The sequence below is a fragment of the Mchenga conophoros genome, linkage group LG15 (genome assembly GCF_057382185.1).
Source record: "Mchenga conophoros isolate Kocher_MC1m ecotype Shallow Benthic linkage group LG15, M_conophoros_male_GT1.1, whole genome shotgun sequence".
Classification (NCBI taxonomy): domain Eukaryota; kingdom Metazoa; phylum Chordata; class Actinopteri; order Cichliformes; family Cichlidae; genus Mchenga; species Mchenga conophoros.
The window spans coordinates 11,246,594-11,264,998 of record NC_140540.1 but is presented as its reverse complement, the minus strand read 5'-3'; the positions used below and the strand labels follow the sequence as shown (position 1 = coordinate 11,264,998).

Here is an 18,405-nt window from a genome sequence, read left to right as displayed (position 1 = left end):
TGTGATATAGAATGTTTTATGCTGTCAGAGTATCGAGTGAATGTTTTCCTATACAAGACAATAAAAAAGTCTTTAGCATGGTAACGTGATCAACGTAATTAGAATGTGAATAGTTTTGCGGGTATTTTGTCACAAATTTGCATAGCCTGGTAGTGACCGTTAAAATGCTCTAACTTCCACACAGGACAGAGTTAGTTCTCATGATTTGATTTATGCATACCTTTTTTTTTTAATGAGGTTCTGATCACAAGATACAGTTTATCTGTTTATTTTGAATGTCATAAAAATGTGCTATTACATGATTTGGGGTGATCTTTATTACGAGAAATATTTAGTGACTTCATACAAAAGGTAGCAACACCTTTTGTATGTGATTTATCAAAAATATCACCTTTATAAGAGCTGCAATAAGAGTTAGGTAGCACTCTTAGCACTCATATGGATAGTAGTCAAGATCCTGTGACTTCCAGATACAGACAAACAAACTGGTGATGGCTAACCAACAGGGCATAGTAGTGGTGGACAAGCAGAGCAAGAAGGCCATAGTGACAGATATAGCTAGGAAGAAATACCAAGAGCTGCATGTTATTTTTGTCCAGCTTAGCGAACCGCTTGTCATGATGACTTAGTAGCAAGATATCTAAATAGATGTGGTGATATATGAATCATTCACATTAAACAGCAATCACTTGCTACTTAACTGGAAAAATAAGTGGCTTAAGATGATGATATATGATATAGTTATTAAGTAATTTCCTGTCTAAATAAATGTGCTTGAAACTTTTTTTAAAACATTTTGATTTTAGTCTTTGCTGAACTTTGTTTTTTTGTCTCTCCATCATTTTGTTGCAGATTATAGGAAAATGGGAAACATGACAGGCACTGTGCGTAAACAAACCCCCACTTTAGAGGCCCTGCAGGTGCTGTATCACCGCATGCGCTATGAGTACGAGTTTTACAACTTCGTCCGTGACCAGTTCCACCTCACGAAGAAAAAAATCGGCCTGAAGTCTGTTTCCAAACCCCCCGCCTATTCAAATGATTTCCTGCGGCAACTGGCCCTTCGAACCCCAGAGCCTCTGGATGAAGACGAGGAACTGGAAACGGATCTGGAGGATGCAAATAGCTGGCTGGTTCATCCCTAAGGGATGCTCGATGAACATTAGACGCAGCCACGTAACGGCTGCTTAGCTAGGACTGGCTAAAGAAAACTGTACCCTGAGGACAAAGGGGAGGAGTTTCAATCTTTCAGCGTCACCCAGAGAATTGAGGTGCAACTCCCAAACTGACAGGCTCAGCACTGAAAACTGTAGAGTTGAGAAACTGGATGGACAAAATGCTCTATTTATAAATTGACCAAGGGCAATGGGAAATAATATTCAACTCAATCTGCTTGACTCAAGTTTTCCTTTTTATAATTTGGGCTTCTTTTTGGGTTCGTTTAAAAACCGTACTGTCGCTGTCATCTCCAGGGAGAGATTAGTGCAAGATCTGGACAGCTAACTGTGATTGGAAATGTGCTAAATGTTATCGCCAGGTTGTTTAATATAGGAGAGGAATTAAAGGCATTTCCCAAGACAGATTACTACTTTATGAGAGGTTTGATGTCCTGAAAGCTGGATGTTGTTGTGAATTTTAAAAAGTGCCATAAGCCTTTTAGGTATATTAGTCTTCCAGGACTGTTGTCAGACCTTACTAAGGGTTCTGGGATTTGTGTGGCAGAAAGTTCTGTGCACAGCTGGCAGAGTTGTGACATAGTCAGTTCATTTGTTTTAGTATTGGTTTATAACATTTTGTGTAATTTTGTGTAATTTGTTAAATACTATTAGGTGTAAATGAGGGTTAAACTGCGAGCACTCAAGTATGAATTCAGAGAATTCCAAAAGTGTGCATGAATGATTGAGTTTGACCAAACAAGCTGTGTATTTTAGCAAAGATTTATTATTTGGGACAGGCTATATGTTGATACTGTAGAGTGAGTTAAAAGCCTTTATGAAGCCTAATTTGTATTCCAAAGTTTAAAAGATTGAGCTTGCCAAATAGCAGTTTTTTTTGCAAAACTGTATGAATACACTGCACTTTGTGTTAGGTGACATTTCCTTAACATCTGCAGCAAAATGAGGGATTTGGTCACAACTGAATGCTGATTTGCCTGTCATTTCAACTCAGATTATTTGTTGTTTAAGGGTTTTCTGTATATTAATGTTATCATCAAAGTGTGTGAAGTGTTACCAAGCCCAGTTAATACTTATTTCTAATTATCCAGCAGCTCCACAGTGCTTTTTCATCACAGATTTAAAAAAAACAATTAACCATAAGCTATTACGTGACTAAACATTTCACTCTACCATCTTAATCTCTGTTCTGCGTATCTTCATCATTATGTTCCATGTTTTGTTTTTTGCTAGTTTTATTTATTGTTTTCTATTCATTTGCATTCCATATAAAATTCTCAGGAAGATAAAAAAAAAACAATGTTTAACGCTCACATTTTTTTTGTTGTTGTTTATGCTGGTGGCTATAAAACAATTTTCGGCATTTAAGGGTGTCTAGAATGAACAATGGACAATGAATGAACAACTAACAAAGACCGTCAATAAATGTCCTCTTACTATTGCAGCTATTGCCCCTGTTTTACTTAAAAATGGTTTTGATACAGAAAAAAACGTACTTTTTACAGACTTATTATGGTGACTCCATTCGGGGAATTGCTAACTATATGTATATATATAATATGTAGGCATTTTTTCCAAGAACCTTTGTTTAAGAGAGGGCATTCACTCACTGACCACTTTAAAAAAAAGTGGCCCTTAAAGACAGAAAGGTAATTTTGGGGACGTTGAGGCATGTTGTTGGTACCATGATGTTTTGGGATTTTTCCCACACCACCACAGGGTTAACAGAGTAGAGTCAGAAGAAAATGGAAAATATCCACTTGGCAGCATTTCTCTGGGTGACAATGCCATGCTGATGTCGGAGGTCAGAAGAGAATGGCCATACCACTTCAAGCTAAGTAACTGTGTAACTCGGGGCATGAGTTACTATACATACCTAGCATGCAGCTCTGTATGCACAAGAGTATTTATTCTGGCATGTCAAATCTTGAAGCAGATGGCCTAAAGCAGCCACACCAGGTGCCACTCCTTTGAGCTAAGAGCAGGAAACTGTGGCTACAATTCAACAGGATATTGGAAGAATGTTGCCCGATATCTTGAATTCTGCTCAGACATTTATGCTAGGACGTAAACATCATGAAAACCATCATGATCTATACCGACTTATATCAATGGTTCAGGCCACAGATGGTGTTTAAATGGGGTGTGGGACATTTTCTTGCCGTATTCTGGGACCTGAACAGTGTTTAAATGCCACATCTTACCACTGCTTTATGAGCACAATGTGAATGTGTGAATATTTCCAGCACCTTGTTGAATATATGCCACAAATAACTAAAGCTGTTCTGAACACAACAGGTGCTCCAACCGAATACTAGCAAGGTGCACTCAATAAAGCGTAAATAGTCATCACTCATTGTAATACTCAAATGTTTTTTTATTTAAATCTTGAAAAATTTGAGTGACAAAATGTTTTTGGAAATATCCACAAACATTCATTACATTTTCAGAATTTTGGCACATCGTCAACAACAGGAGATAATCACTTACATGAAGCAGATTGATAACAACATCCTTACATCCTTACTCGCTCCATTTAGCCCAGTAATAGCCCCCACTCTATTTGAGGCACCAGTATCACGCCAGAACTGGAAGTTCACGTTAGAAGAACTCATGTTTAGTACTTTTCCATACACATAAGCACACACACATAAAAACTGGTAGTTTTCTCCTGAAAAGTTGAACACAGAGGACCTTTATGTATTCGGTAATGGCGATGGGAATGTCACTGTGGCTGTGGGACTTCCCCTTCACCATCAAACACAAAGCTGTTAATGTATATAGGCACCGTATCCTCAGACCTGCTGTATTATTTTTGCATTTCCAGCACCAAGTTCAAACTTTCCTTATTGACAAATGGAAGGAATTCACTTGCTCCTTTACCGAGGTTTATAAAGTCTCTTTCTGTATCACTGTAAAACTGTGCTAACTAAAGCCAGTTCATATGAACAGAATGAAAAAGCCATAAACCCCAGTGTCAATCCTCTGCATATTTATTGTAAATCAAAATAAGACGAGGATGCTATTAATGGAAAAGTCCATACTGTTGATTGCAGACCAGTCACCAGTTTTAGAACACCAGCCGCTGTTCTTTTTCTCCTTTGGATTAATGCACCATAACTGTAACATAATATTGGAAATCAGGTATATACAGTACATCTCCACAGTGTTGTGGTCCATCCCTGTATTTGGTCCAAACATCTGGAGATCATATTTGACTCTTGAAGACTCTATAAGGTACTATTATGCTTCTTTTCTTAATCTGCCTAGCGTCTGATTGCATATAAGCGCATATAAAAAAAAATCTTAACTTGACTGTTCTACTCAGTTATACCCACACATGCACACAGATTAGATAACAAAGGCATAGTAAAGCTCAGCAATGGCATCTTAGACAAGATGAGCAATTAAAAAACTCCTGCACACTGTTATTGTGATCGCCGTAATGTTTATGGGTAATTAGAAAATTCATTAACCTTTAATAAAGGTCACAATAATAGGAAGAAGAAGAACTAATAAAGGTCTAACAATGGTGTGCAAAACTTTGCTCTTTTGTTACCTTTAAATATTTGATCTTTAACAAGAGGCAGTTGAGGATAAATCCAGTGATAGATTCACAGCAAAACTGATGTCCTGAGATTAAAAGAAAGCCTTAAAAGGCAAGTTGAAGGCACTTATTTAATATTAGAATAATACATTCTAGATACACGACATACGATTTATTATGGTATAAAATAACCAAGGCACTGCCATGATCTGGTCAGATGGTCGGAGATGCCAAAAAATGTGCAGCAGTTTAGCTTTGATAACTTTGTTTTAAAGGATGACTTGGTTCAGTACAGCTGGAGTCTGATTTTAATAGTTTTGGTCATCACTTCTTGTCGGTAATATAAACACTGTGGTAAGAGCAGGAGGATACCCGCTGAAACACTGCTTGAAAGAAGCCCAACAGGGCAAGAAACACCTGACGACCTAACATAAAAATCTGCTTTTGTTCTGCCTATAACTACAAAAACTTCATTTGATTTAAAAATAAATAAAGTCTTTCTATTGTCTGTCATGTCTGTCTTATTTGTAGCTGTGTTCCAAGAAATTTTGAAAAAATTTTTAAGTACAAAGTTAAAATCAGTAATAGAAATTATGATCGAAACTACAAAAAAGACTCAAAGTATGCTTTCACAAATTACCACACATGGCACATGATTTTCATTGTTTTGTGGTGTTTACATGATAGAGCAGAAGATTGTGAGGAAGTTCTCAGGCCTCCTAAAATATCAAGCTGTTGGTCACTTTACAGAACAAAATGTCAACAAAAAAGTCACTTCACAAGTTATCATAAAAACGTATCTTTTCTTGTTTTTCACTTTTTTCCAACCATCCTATTAATCTATGTCGTTTTTGTTTCCAGGTATTTAACTGTTGTTACCTCGTCTCTCTTCCACAGCTTGTCTCCTTGTGTGTAGATCTCTGTGTTCCCTGAAGTGTACGGCTCAAGCTTTTGCTCCATGCTGGTTCAGCTCCAGTCTGTCGTTCATCTTGCTGGGCTTACGTCCCAGAGATTCAGCCTCTTCCAAGGTGGTTGTCAGAGGTTTGCCAAGGGTCTCAGGCAGAAACAGTGCGAGTACTCCAAAAATTAATGCCAGGATTCCTACAATAAGCTAAACACAGGTTGTGATTGAGAAAAAGGGGGGAAATTTTTTAATTTAGCAGTGCTGCCAGGGTAAACTTAGAAATAAACTATGATAAATGAGAACAAATGGAAGTTGACAGCTAAAACATTAAATGCATTTCTATACCTGAGGTAGGTAGATCCAGATGTCAGCCAGGTAGACACAGAAAGGGGCCACCACACTGCCGACACGGCACATCATACTGCCACTACCTACTGCCAAAGACCTGGAGGAAGAGCAGCATTACTCCCTCTGTTAGAATTAATTAAAAGTCGGAATATTACATTGATTTCAGTTTTTAAATTTAGTTCACAGGTCTAGCTAGTTCTAAAGTGGAAGATTCAAACATGAAACTTTGCCCTTAATATAGCAGCAAAGTACAAACCCCTATTCCAGTAAAGCTCTCAAGAACAGAATGCAATGATTTCCAAATCAAATCAACTTTAACCTGAAATTATGGTTGTATATGAATGCATGAATTTTCTGTTTCACGTATAAAGAGTTCTTTAGTTTTTGCAATATGAAAAAAATAATAGTTTTAGCAGTTTTAGCAAACCCTTAAAACAAAAACAAAACTCTTTAGCGTGCTTACCTGATGATAGTCGGGTAAAGCTCGCAGGTGTAGAGGTAGATGAGACCAAAGGCAATTGCAATAGCAAACTTTCCTATCATACTCAGAACAATAGTTAGGATCTCTATGTCCTGTAGAAATGAAGAGAGAAAGAAAAACAAAGAGAAAGACAAAGATTTCAATTCAATTTAGCTTTAATCACGTAGCACCAAATAACAAAACTAAATTCCAGGTGCATATACTACTTTTAAAAACTCAAGAAAGCACAAGTAAGTACTTGTACTTAAGTACTTGTACACCTGATTGCCCTTGCTCATCAGAGACTTAACGAACTTAATAAGTGTTGCTCTGTCAGTCACTATAATTTAATTCATTATTATACTCTCTGACAAGTTCTGATTGTGTGTCAAACATGCCCTTGACTTAAAACATCCATAAAAACATACATGTTAATATATGGTAACTAAGTGAAGAATAAGCTTGAATGTAAAATGAAATGTATTTGATTATTAATTCCCATTGACTACAAAGCAGTGTATAAACTGTATACAGCCAAGCTATCGTGTGGTTTCTATTAAGAAGTGCTGGAAACAAACTGGAACTTAATGAGACTGCAACTGGATTCATGACAGCTGGAATGAACAGGTGTGAGTAAAAGGGTCGCTACTGCCGTGTCAGCAGGGTTGCATGCTGCTATTTTTTTTCCATCTTTCACTGTTTGCGTGGCTCCTAAGATCAAAGGTCATATTTATTTAAAAATGAAGTACCAGCTGTTTGCCAGCTCATCCATGAACAGTGCTAATTTGGGTCAGAGCTCAGAACACATGTTGGGAGCTTCAAGTGTCGGATCTCATTAGTACTGGTCAGTGATCACAAAATACATCGCAATAACAGTCGAGTTCATTAGAGTACAAGTACTTTAAGTAACTCTATGCTATATTTATTCTATCTTGTAAGCAGTAGCATCACTGTCACATGTGTAAAGCTCCACATGCAGTTAGGATGCAGGATTACAAGCATGGCTCATTTGTAAGAGTTACCAAGACGAAGCCTCTTCCCTCCAAAAAAGACATGGCGGTATAGCTTAGGATTGCAAAGTTGCCTCAGAACTTAACACATGTTAGAGAGAGTTTCTTAAAGTACATGTACTTGTACAGTTTGGACTGTCTGATTTATCGCCTTGTCACTGGGCTGGTACTGTTGAACTCTGACACTTGCACCTAAAGATGACTGCAGATTTCTGTGAACAGCTGAACTTTTTTTTGGTGGTGGGGGGTGGGGGTGGGGGTAGGGTGCATCTCTGTACGTACAGCAGGTACCACAATAACGAGAAAACAGGCGACCGCAGCCAGGAGCAGAGATGGGGCACACGTCTTCTTCCTTCCAATCCGATCCATTGCAAAACAGCCAACCAGATAAGAGGGGAGCTCCACTGCACCTGGAAACAACCAACCACAGCCGCTCTCTGTCAGGGGTTATCACTGGCACTGACAGTGACATTCTATCTGGAGGACCTAAATAACCATCTGAAAAGCTGCCTCCCAGATATGCTCTTCACTGTGCCTCTAATGGAAGTAAATGGGGATCACTCACTAAATATTCCTCTGGCAATTAAATGATCAAGATTAAAAATACACTTTCCGTTGAGCGTGAAGATACAAGACAATTCATTTAAAACAATTACTTTGTGACTTGAATTAACATAATTTACAATTATATTTCTAAGCAGTCATCCTGAAACACATTTCAGCAGTCATTTTGATGTTAACCTCAATTTCAGTGATGACCTAGACATCCAATCTGCATGTTAAGAATCAACAGTCAAATCTGAAAAAAACCTTCAAGTTTACTGTCCTGAATGGAAATCTACTGGAGAGTTGTGAAATGCAAAAAAACCCCAATAAAAAACCCAAAAACAAGCCAAACAACATCATTATCCAATCATGCTTCTAGACTCATGACAGTTTTAAGGGAGAGGTGGCAGAAATATTCTTCTACTCGACCTCTAGGTAAAGATGGAGGTAAGTGGACTTTTTCTTGGTCGACTTGGTTACACATTTGGTTATCTGCCACAATCTTTACTCTTATCTAATGTCAACAATTTCCCTTGTGGGATTAATAATCTACCTACCTACCTAAGTCACAGCTAGTAATAAATTCTGCAAACTTATTTTATAATTAAGTGATCGTACTGTTACATCCCCCAGGAGGATGTCTCTTCTCCCTATTAACCTTTTGTTTTGTCCAGGCTCCACCTCCTCTGTCCTGAGTCAAAGGTTAAATAAAATCCCGTGTTTTCAAATAGCATTACATGAACACTATATCAGTTCAACTAAAAGATGTTTGTTAGACTGTAAATCCTATTTTCTCAATCAGACAGAAAACCACGAGGAAGCCATTTAGCTTAAAGATGGAGCGCTGCTATTTTTGTTGAGTCCTCGCAGTCTGATTTCACTCTCGGTTACATATACAGAGCACTAAACAAAGCAAAGTAGAGGAACATATCATTTTTACTGTGTTTGAAATTTCCACATAAGGTTCTGCTCAACTTAGAAGTAGCAAGAGTTGTTTTTAGATTAAACAGGTGAACTAAATCATCTCCAGACTCACTGGAAACACTCTGAAGTAGAGTAAGAAGCAGAGACACTATTCTACATCTGACACCAAAGGTAAAAAAAAAAAAAAGTGCCAATATGATCACAATATTAAATACATGTTTATAGTTTTGCAATCTCAGTACCAAATTCACACTCATGTGACAATCACTTACCAGCAAGGAAGAGGTTAACATACTGGTTTCCTCCCAGATTTACTGAGCCCAGAGAGAAGACGTAGTAGCCCAGACTGCCGATGAACCAGATGGCCCACACTGTGCATGTACGACCGGCCATCCTCCAGCTGCCAAACAGGTCCACGATGGTCAGCTTCTTCTCAGGCTTGGATGACTGCTCGTCTGTGTCTCCCTTCAGCAGACTTTTGCCATCTTCTCTCTTCCCTGGCTCCAGGAGATCCTCAGCTTTCAGCCTGCATTCAAGGCCGTTGACGCGGGCAATCACATTCAGCAGTTTCTCAGTTTCCTCATAGCGGCCCTTGGCCATCAAGTAAAAGGGAGTCTCGGGAAACTTCCAGCAAAAGAGCAAGAAAGGTGCGGTGCATACGGAGAGGACTATCTGGTAGATCCACCACACCCGCACCAGGTAACCAGTCAGAGCCACCATCATGACGCCAACAGCAAAGGCTGCATGCACATGCATCGATGTCCATGTGCGTACCTTGTTGCCAGTGAACTCTGTTACATAGACAAAGACCACCACCAGATAGCCACTAGACACCTGTCAAAAGCAAAGATGAGAAATAGGAACTAGTCATTTTAATAGCAGTTTAATAGCAGTTTTCCACAGAAAACAGATAAAGTGGCCAAGAAATGAAAATGTAAAAAAATAAAATAAGAGATGGACAAAATGCCCTTCTAACATGTTACAGATGTTGATGTTGTATATAGTACTGTGCAAAAGTCTTGAGTCATCCATCATTTCTTAATATTTGGTTTCCAAGGAGCTAGACTTTCTTAAGATTTTTAAAGTGCACTTGAGAAACAGGCCTTCTGAAGTTTTTCTTTGGACATTGGCTGCTTTTTCACTCATTTTCAGTCCAGACTTTTTACCTGACCTGGTGGCTGAAATTTTTTGCTTTTGTTTAATTTGTCTTTGGGAGGTTTGTGGTTTTTGTTTCTTTGTTTGTTAAGCCACTTAACACTGACCTATGAATCATTCAGGGATAAACTGGGGGGAAAAGACAGCAAAGATCTGAAAGATAGATCTGGTCAATCAGTTGATCCATTTACTGTTGGTTACAGCCTCACCAGAAACGGTCTGAGTGGAAAGGTGGCTGTCAAGAAGGCATTCTTATGAAAGGGAAATGGGAGAAAAGGCAGAGGTATGCCAAATTATAGAAGACTTGAACTGAATTTGAGTGGGAACAGATCTTATGGAGTAATGAATCGAAATTTAAATTTTTTGGTTTAAGTCATCATCAATATTTACAGAGGATGTCAGTTCAGTGGTACAATAGCGACTGTCTGCAGCCATCTTTAAAACACAGTGTCGTGGTTTGGGGTGGCGTTTCAACCAGTGATGTTGGGGATCTTGTCAAAATTGATGGATATTTGAACACCATCAGATTTTGATCCACCATGCAATACCGTTAGGAAATAATGTAATTGCACTTCATTTTTCATATTGGCAATAATCCTAAACCCATTTACACCTGGACAGAAAAAAAAATCACAGTGGAACACTATTAGTCGTGGATTGGCTTCCCCAGAGTGCTATGGGATCATCTTGATAGAGAACAGAACATAAGACAGCCAACATACATAGAAGAGCTTTGAATGTCCTTCACGCTGCATGGAGAACTATACCTGTAGACAACTTAAAGAAATTACTAAAAAGTGAGAGTTCAGGGTCTGTCAAAGAATAAAGGTGGTCATACCAAATATTCCCTAAAAACTTGTTAGACCTTTGCAGAATCTGTCCTATTTATTGTATTTCCTTGTATGTTAGCTCATGTTTCAATAAACAGCTGCAAATGCTGAGTGAGAGGTGGCTTGAGACTTTTGCACAGTACCATAATTTGTCCACAAGATGGCACTCTGCAGCTTCCCTGCTGGCAACCGTGTTTGAAACGCCCAACAACCAGCTAATCCCAACAGAGTCGGACAGAGTATAAACAAATAAGCAAATAACTACACATAACAAATGTTAGGGAAATCTGTTTTGGAAAATATCGGTCGATATATTGGAATATCAGATTTTTAAATCAGCAAATATCTGTATTAGTCTTTTAAAACTTATGTTCCTCAGACTTTAAATATAAGGTTATGATCATGCTAGTAAACCTGAAGTATATCCTTTGTGTTCAACCTTATGAACTTATGAACAAAGAGAAACTGACTGCATGCTCTTGTTGTACACAGTACCAGCATACAACAAATTTATAGTTCATAGTAATGATTTGGGGATATGTCTTTGTAGGTTTGCCGTGTGGTTTCATAGTGTAGCTGTGCAGTATCAGTGTACAAGGGCCTGACTCTATGTGAAAAACAACAGCTGTAGCTGCCCTACCACTGCTAATGTACTGACATGTGGACTTGTAACCATACAGACCGCCTTCCTTAGGGGTGTTAGTTTAAGCAGATATGAAATAATCTGCATCTAAAGCAAACAAACCCATGTTTAAATATAAAGACAGAAACTAAACCTGTTTGTCACTGTTTGTGTCACATTTCCTTAAATTACATATTTAAGGAGTATTTTTGGTTTGCATGTTGGCTTAGCTGCAATATGCCTACAGGGGGTGTATTCAAGTATATTACCTGAGAACATTAGGGACTGGACAAGAGGTTGTTTAGCTGAGAAACATCCACTGGTGGCTGTTTGCAAGAAGAACATTGCAAATATGCCACTTCTCTTGTCCCACGTTGGCTTTTTATAAAACACACGCACGCACAGGTACGTAACCATTCACAACCGTACCCACCATAGCAAGGAGAAAGCGGAGCACCACAAAGAAATAGTAGTTTCCGGAGAATGCTACAGCTACTCCGAACCCAAACTGACAAACGCTGGTGAGCATCAGAATCTTCACACGCCCAACTCTGGTGGAGAGAAAGAAAACTATGTGAAAAAGAATTACAGAGACAAGCAGACCAATAAAGGAAGAGAAAAGAGCTTGTATATTCAGTTAAGGAATCGATTAAAAGGGGCTTATAAAGTTGTCACAGTCGCACGTGGTTTTAAATCATTTCGACAGGAGTGCTTGACAGGAATATGATACTTGTGCATGAAGTTACGGAGAAGACTGACTGCTTTCTGCTAAAATTTACTGCTGTAAATGGTAAATGGCCTGATTCTTATATAGTGCTTTTCTACTCTCCCGAAGCTCTTTATATAACAAGCCTCATTCGCCCATTCATGCAAGCATTTTTTTCACTTTTTTGCTCAAGTGCTTTCTATCTAACAATCAAACGAATTCGCATTCGGAGAGCAACTGGGGTTTAGTTTCTTGCCAGAGGATATTTGGCAAACAGACTGGAGCAACCATGGATCGTACCACCAATCTTTCGATTAGTAGGTGACCTGCGCTACCTCCTGAGCTACAGCCACCCCTGCACATGTAAATGCTAACCACTCAAATCTGGCTTTGCATTCTGCTCCAGTCATTACCTTCCACTTCTTTTTCCCCCAATCTACATCAACTATGCTTTCACTTGTCCTGCCTCATTTTCACTATAATAATTTCTTTCCACTACCTTCTTGACCTAATGTGAAGCCATACATCCTGAAATTACAACTACATGAATTACAACTACTTTGGCAAGTTCCTTTTTTTTTTTTAAACATATAGTCTATGCCAGGACAGCCCTTCCTGTTTAAAACTTAACTCAAAAAGTGTCACATGGTAACATTTAACCCCTGTCTTTGACTCTACATGTTGCCTGAAAATAACCTTGACCTCATCTTACAGCAGCCCCTGCTTACCTGTCAGCAACGTCCCCAAACACCAGCGCTCCAATCAGCACCCCGAGCATGAATGTGGGCTGGCACAGCTTGGCCAGCCACTCTTTATCACATACCAAGTCCCAGTCGGTCACAATGCTTTGGTAAACTTCGGTGTGGTCATAAACAAAGTTCCCTGTACATTCTTTCACTGTTTTGTTGCCATCGAAGTCATACGAAAAGTGTGTTGGGTTGATGCGAAGGGTGCAGCGGCACCGGCTTAGCTCCCACTGTTCTCCTTCTGCTGTCTTCACCACCAGTGGTCCACTACCTGATTTGAAGACTGGTAAGATTTCTTCCAGGCTGCTTGCCGTCACGTTACCATACAGAACGTCGGTGATGTTGCCGGGCACGCTAGACACAAAAATTGGAGTTTCCACCAGAAAAACTGAGGCCAGGTAGTGGATTCCACAAGCTATGGCCTGGAAGACTGCTGCAAAGTACAGACATGCCTGAAATCTGGACAGAAGGAGAATACAGGAAAATTATTGTGGTGATTTTACAGTATCACCACAAAAACAAAAAACTTCTACAAAGGCAACCTTAATAGTTCAACTTTTAATGGAATCTAAAAGACATTTCCAGGTATCCAACAGCATTATCGTTTCAAGACAATTGCTTTGAATGTAGTAATTTATTCAGAAAACAAGTCTATATCCAGTGTTGGGGAGTAACGGAATACATGTACCGCCGTTACGTATTTAAAATACAAGCGTCTGGACTTCTTTAAGTTGCTTGAAGACGTTTCACCTCTCATCTGAGAAGCTTCTTTAGTTCTAAGGTCAAATGGTGGAGAGTCCCAGATATAAACCTAGTGGGAGTGACCCCCCACAGAGGGAGAACTGAAGAAGCTTCTCGGATGAGAGGTGAAACGTCTTCAAGCAACTTAAAGAAGTCCAGACGCTTTTCTTTGCAAGCTCCTTTGACTACGATGACCTGGATGACTGAGAACCTTCACAGACATATTACAGAATACAGAATACATGCCCCAAAATGTATTCGTATTCCGTTACATTACTCAATGAGAGTAACGTATTCTGAATACTTTGGATTACTTAATATATTATCATGCTGTTTACAACTACGTGAATGTACTATTGCTGTGTGATTTATTACTGTTACTGAAGGTCTGCGGCTCCGAACCATAGTAAAGGGACCTCTGGCTAATATGGTGGGTTCTGTGTCGGGCTCTTAGCCGAAAAATAGCTTTACTTTGTTGTGTGGGTCAACTTTGCTTGCGAGAGACAGAGAGAGGCGTTGAAAGGCTGCTCCAACGGAACTTATTGTTTTCAGAGGAACACGGTGTGCAGTCAAGTCTTAATAGCTTACTTACAACTGGGCTCTTCAGGCACTCTTCTTGACTGCAGTGGTTATTATTATATTTACATGCTTCAGCTCCTGTTTTTGCTCGATGACCAACGGAACCAACGGACCAACGGAACTTATTGTTTTCAGAGGAACACGGTGTGCAGTCAAGTCTTAATAGCTTACTTACAACTGGGCTCTTCAGGCACTCTTCTTGGCTGCAGTGGTTATTATTATATTTACATGCTTCAGCTCCTGTTTTTGCTCGATGACAGCTCGTACTTTTCCTTTTTCTCCCTCCCTCGCTTGATGAACCAGCATGATAATATATTAAGTAATCCAAAGTATTCAGAATACGTTACTCTCATTGAGTAACGTAACGGAATACGTTACAGAATACATTTTGGGGCATGTATTCTGTAATCTGTAATGGAATACATTTTAAAAGTAACCTTCCCAACACTGGACATATCATAGACAGCATCTTGAGACACCCCTCATGCCTCGGTTTTCTTCCAAGGAGTCAGACTTTCTTGTCATTTTTAAAGTGACTTCGTGCAATAGTTGTCTGGGCTTTCTGAAAATCTATCCATGTTCTTCTTTGGACACTGGCTGCCTTTTTTTTTTTTTTTACTGATTTTCAATCCAACCCTTGCTCCTCCATCTTCAAAATATAAAGAAATTAATGGTGACTCGCGATTTTAGCAGTGTACCCAACCTGTGTGGAAAGGTAAAACTTTTTTACCAGCTTTTTAATAAAACCCTAAACGTTTTTAGGTTAAAAAGTGGGAAAACAACTTGACTGATGGAGAGGTAGTCAGGTAAAACCAACCCGCACAGAAAGAAATTATTCTAGGTGTGTTTATTAAGTCATTTTGAAAAAGCCTACTAAAAACGAATATATAAACTTTATAGTTTAAATACATTAACCATGTGTCTCCTAAAGATACACAGGCCCATTTCTAACTGTAATTAGTTATTTTTCAAAATTACAAAGAGGTGACAAAAGTTTCTCTAAGCGAATGTCCACCCCCTTTTGAAACATGGATATATCTGTATAGATAAAAAAAAAAAAATACCGTATCATTGCTGTAAAACAAATTACGTCATCTCCCACTTTCAATAGTGTTTGTTTTCAAAATAGCAATGTGAAGTGGGATGTGTAATATTTACGGTTCTAAAGTTGGTGCCTCCTACCACAAAATTCCCCCCACTCGAATAAAGAATAAAGAAAATGTAAAGTTTCAACTGACTATAGAGAAAACATGCCAATCCTCACGGTACCTTTTGAAATGTCCGAGCTCGTCGAATACTTTCTCCACAGACATTTTCTGACGGCGCGTTTGTGTGCGGTGGCTCCCGGTGCGTCTCTCCCTGGCGGGCAGCAGCTCCTGAGCGGATCAGCACCAAATAATGAACAGAGGCCTTCACGAAAGCAGGGTGGGAGGGGCAGACACATACACACGGCTATTGACAGACTCGAGCTCCTGGGGCAACTACCTTATAAGCGAGACGCTGGTGTTAAAAAAAAACGCCCTCTCTTCTCTTCCCAGATATAATGAAATAGACAACTGCCCCAAATCTTTTTAATTTTTATTTTTAAACTAAGCGAGCCGCCCTCAAATCTGGACACATGCTCTCTACAGAGTGCAACACCTCAGCGATACTAATATGAAAAAGTCAGCACAACACTTTTCCAGAATTGCGTCTTCATAATTGGTAACACGTGACTGGGTGGTTTTAATAAATAGACTGGTGTCTTTCCAACTTCAGATTCACTTAAAACCCCCAAATGAGCTGGGAAAATCACTGGTGATGATGATGACGTTTTGGAAACTTAAAGGTCTGTATGATGACTTAACATTTGTTTGATGACATCACCTCTTTGATTACATTAGTTTTATCAGTCTAATTTGAACTTTTTGTTGTGGAAATGGCACCTATGATGTATCCAAGGGCTTTTTTTCACATTTTGATACAAAGTGAAGTAGTGATGAGAGTTGTTTGCTTTGATACACCTGTGACTATACCTATCTGCAAACTGAAGATCTTGTGATGCAGTGTGATGTGATGTGTAGAAGTATTAGATCTGTTTATTCTGTTGTTAACTGGTTATCCTTGCATAACGTCCACGTGTAAAGTTTAACCCCTATCAGGGTCAACATAAACAAGCGGCCACTGAAACAACTAGTTACTCTAAATGTGCCTGGTGTTTACAGTTTAAGCAAAGCAGTAATGAGCTGCTGGGTTCATAATAATCTCAAGGTCCTGTCTCTGCACCAGCAATCATTCCCTCTTTCTATTTGGCTAGCTCACTCAAAATTGTGGCAACAGCAACAATGGCTATTTTAATTGCTTATTTAAGTAAGCATTTAACATTTTAAGAAGTAAGAAATAACTAGAAATGCCCAGACTCCAAAGTAGCATCCTCACATGGCTCTAATAAACTATCCAAACTTCCAAAATGTATAGTTTGCTTCGAATTAAAACAAGCAAAACAGCTGTAACCATAAACACATAGCTGGCCTGGGTAGTGTTTGTATACGCAGCAATGGATTACAGACCAAGTCCTTACTTCTGTGAAAGTGTGCATTTTATTTGATTTTAGTTTGAGCGACTAAAAAAACATTTAATGAATGCATTTAATCTTCTTCACCACATTTTTGTGGGGTGAGATCACAGGTTATTCACGTCTGTGCAAGACCCACATTTAGAACTTAAAAGCCCGTTCTGTGTCTCTGCTTCTCCAAGTGCTCCTAACGAATCCTTTGATTAATGATTGATACGTTCAGCCGTTGTGTTTGTATTGACTCACTGCATCTTGTCTTGGCTGGATTCAGCAGGAATACGAATACAAACTATAAACTAAACAGCGTTTGCTTTTGCCATCACACTGACTTGCTTTCACTCCACCTTCTCATCTGGGAAATAAAACGGGAGAAGGATCATTGAAATAGGTTGTACATGCTGACTGTGGCAATTTGTTAAACAGCGTGTTACCGTGAAATTAACTGCAGGTCTGCTTTGAAAGTCATCAGGTTTAACATTTAGACATTAAAAAGTAATTGACACATTACTAGCAAGACTGCATGTTGCATTTGTGTCAATTGCATTTCACAAATGTGTTTGTTTTATGTAAAAGGGTAAGATTTTATGACACAAACAGATGGTCAGCTATAAATCGTCTTCCACATCTAAGTGAGGCTGTATGGCGTTAATATGGTGTGGAATATAAGCAACTATATCTTATATTCTTACATCTATGTCAGTCCAGTTAATAGGTTTGATCGTTTATCCCAGTTTTTGAAGTGTTGCTAACTTTCACAGCTTTTTCTGTATGTATGCATATGTATATCATGCGGTCTCTCGGGGTAGAAGGTGCTTATCTTTGCCACTGGTTGCTGTGCAATCATTTATTGAGGTGTGGAAAAAAGGTCAAACAGGTTTATTTTATTGCCTCAGATGTGTAACCTTGTAACATATTGATCCTTTTAATGCTTATTATTAAACCAGTATGTGAGCATGTTACCGTTGTTGTAAATAAAAAGCTAAAAATATACATTAAGATCATTATTATTATTTTATTATTATTATTATTTTTTTATTTTATTTGATGATCCAGTTAATCTTGATTGTGCAATGTGTACATATTAGATGAGACTACACAAATGTACACAAAAATCCCAACTGTTGAATTATTACTTAAGGTCATTAACTACAAGCTTATTATAACAATATTATTATAACAATACGTTTATTCTGCAGTCACGTGAGTTGAAAAAACGTAACATAGGGGTGTGTCATTTTTCAAGGCAACTTAGACCATTTACACAATTATCTCACAAGGCTCAAGAGTAGTGAGCTGAGACCCTTGCCAGCTATTTATTATGTATTTACAGTGCTTACAGTGTTTTGAGGACCTGAATCTTATAAAACAATCAAGTTATTCTTATGTGTGTGTGTGTGTGTGTGTGTGTGTGTGTGTGTGTGTGTGTGTGTCATTTTGGACCCCAGTTGAAAGTAAACACACGGTAACCTTCACCTCTTCCTGATACAACTGGCCACTTCCCACTGTGCAAAACTTCAGCAGTTCATCCAGACATCGGTGTGTTTCCCAAAATACAAGA

The 18,405-nt window shown here is 38.8% G+C and overlaps 2 protein-coding genes across 5 annotated transcripts in view; one reads left to right on the top strand and one right to left on the bottom strand.

Annotated features, from left to right (window-relative positions):
- Nucleotides 1-2,619, top strand: part of usta (uronyl 2-sulfotransferase a) — a 62,173-nt gene extending 59,554 nt beyond the window's left edge. For both annotated transcript variants that reach the window (XM_085247614.1, XM_085247615.1), the window contains one exon: nucleotides 853-2,619. In XM_085247614.1, the coding sequence (XP_085103740.1) occupies nucleotides 853-1,145 (293 nt within the window). In that variant the 3' untranslated portion in view covers nucleotides 1,146-2,619. The remainder of the gene's footprint in view (nucleotides 1-852) is intronic.
- Nucleotides 2,620-3,572: 953 nt separating this feature from the next.
- slc22a16 (solute carrier family 22 member 16) lies at nucleotides 3,573-15,697 on the bottom strand. Of its 3 annotated transcripts, none has more exons than XR_014888711.1 (9): nucleotides 15,563-15,697; nucleotides 12,956-13,432; nucleotides 11,955-12,072; nucleotides 9,187-9,748; nucleotides 7,727-7,854; nucleotides 6,438-6,547; nucleotides 5,972-6,071; nucleotides 5,602-5,833; nucleotides 3,573-4,295 (listed from the first exon to the last, which is right to left on the bottom strand). XR_014888711.1 is itself a non-coding variant. In XM_085247893.1 (9 exons), exons 1-9 carry the CDS (start codon nucleotides 15,604-15,606, stop codon nucleotides 5,666-5,668), a joined length of 1,605 nt encoding a protein of 534 aa, XP_085104019.1. In that variant the 5' UTR covers nucleotides 15,607-15,697; the 3' UTR covers nucleotides 3,573-5,665. The 3 variants fall into 3 exon arrangements, 2 of the variants coding, with proteins under 2 accessions (XP_085104019.1, XP_085104018.1); XM_085247893.1 differs by having other exon boundaries at nucleotides 3,573-5,833; nucleotides 9,187-9,586; nucleotides 9,689-9,748; XM_085247892.1 differs by having other exon boundaries at nucleotides 3,573-5,833.
- Between the last annotated feature and the right edge of the window lie 2,708 nt (nucleotides 15,698-18,405).

Coding starts and splice junctions, on each gene's coding strand:
- slc22a16 (XM_085247892.1), bottom strand. CDS start 15,606: ATGTCTGTGGAGAAAGTATTCGACGAGCTCGGACATTTCAAAAG. Junction 9,749..11,954: donor TCCGCTTTCTCCTTGCTATG/GTGGGTACGGTT, acceptor TGCTTTTGACAG/GTGTCTAGTGGCTATCTGGT. Junction 7,855..9,186: donor TGTTAACCTCTTCCTTGCTG/GTAAGTGATTGT, acceptor GGTTGTTTCCAG/GTGCAGTGGAGCTCCCCTCT.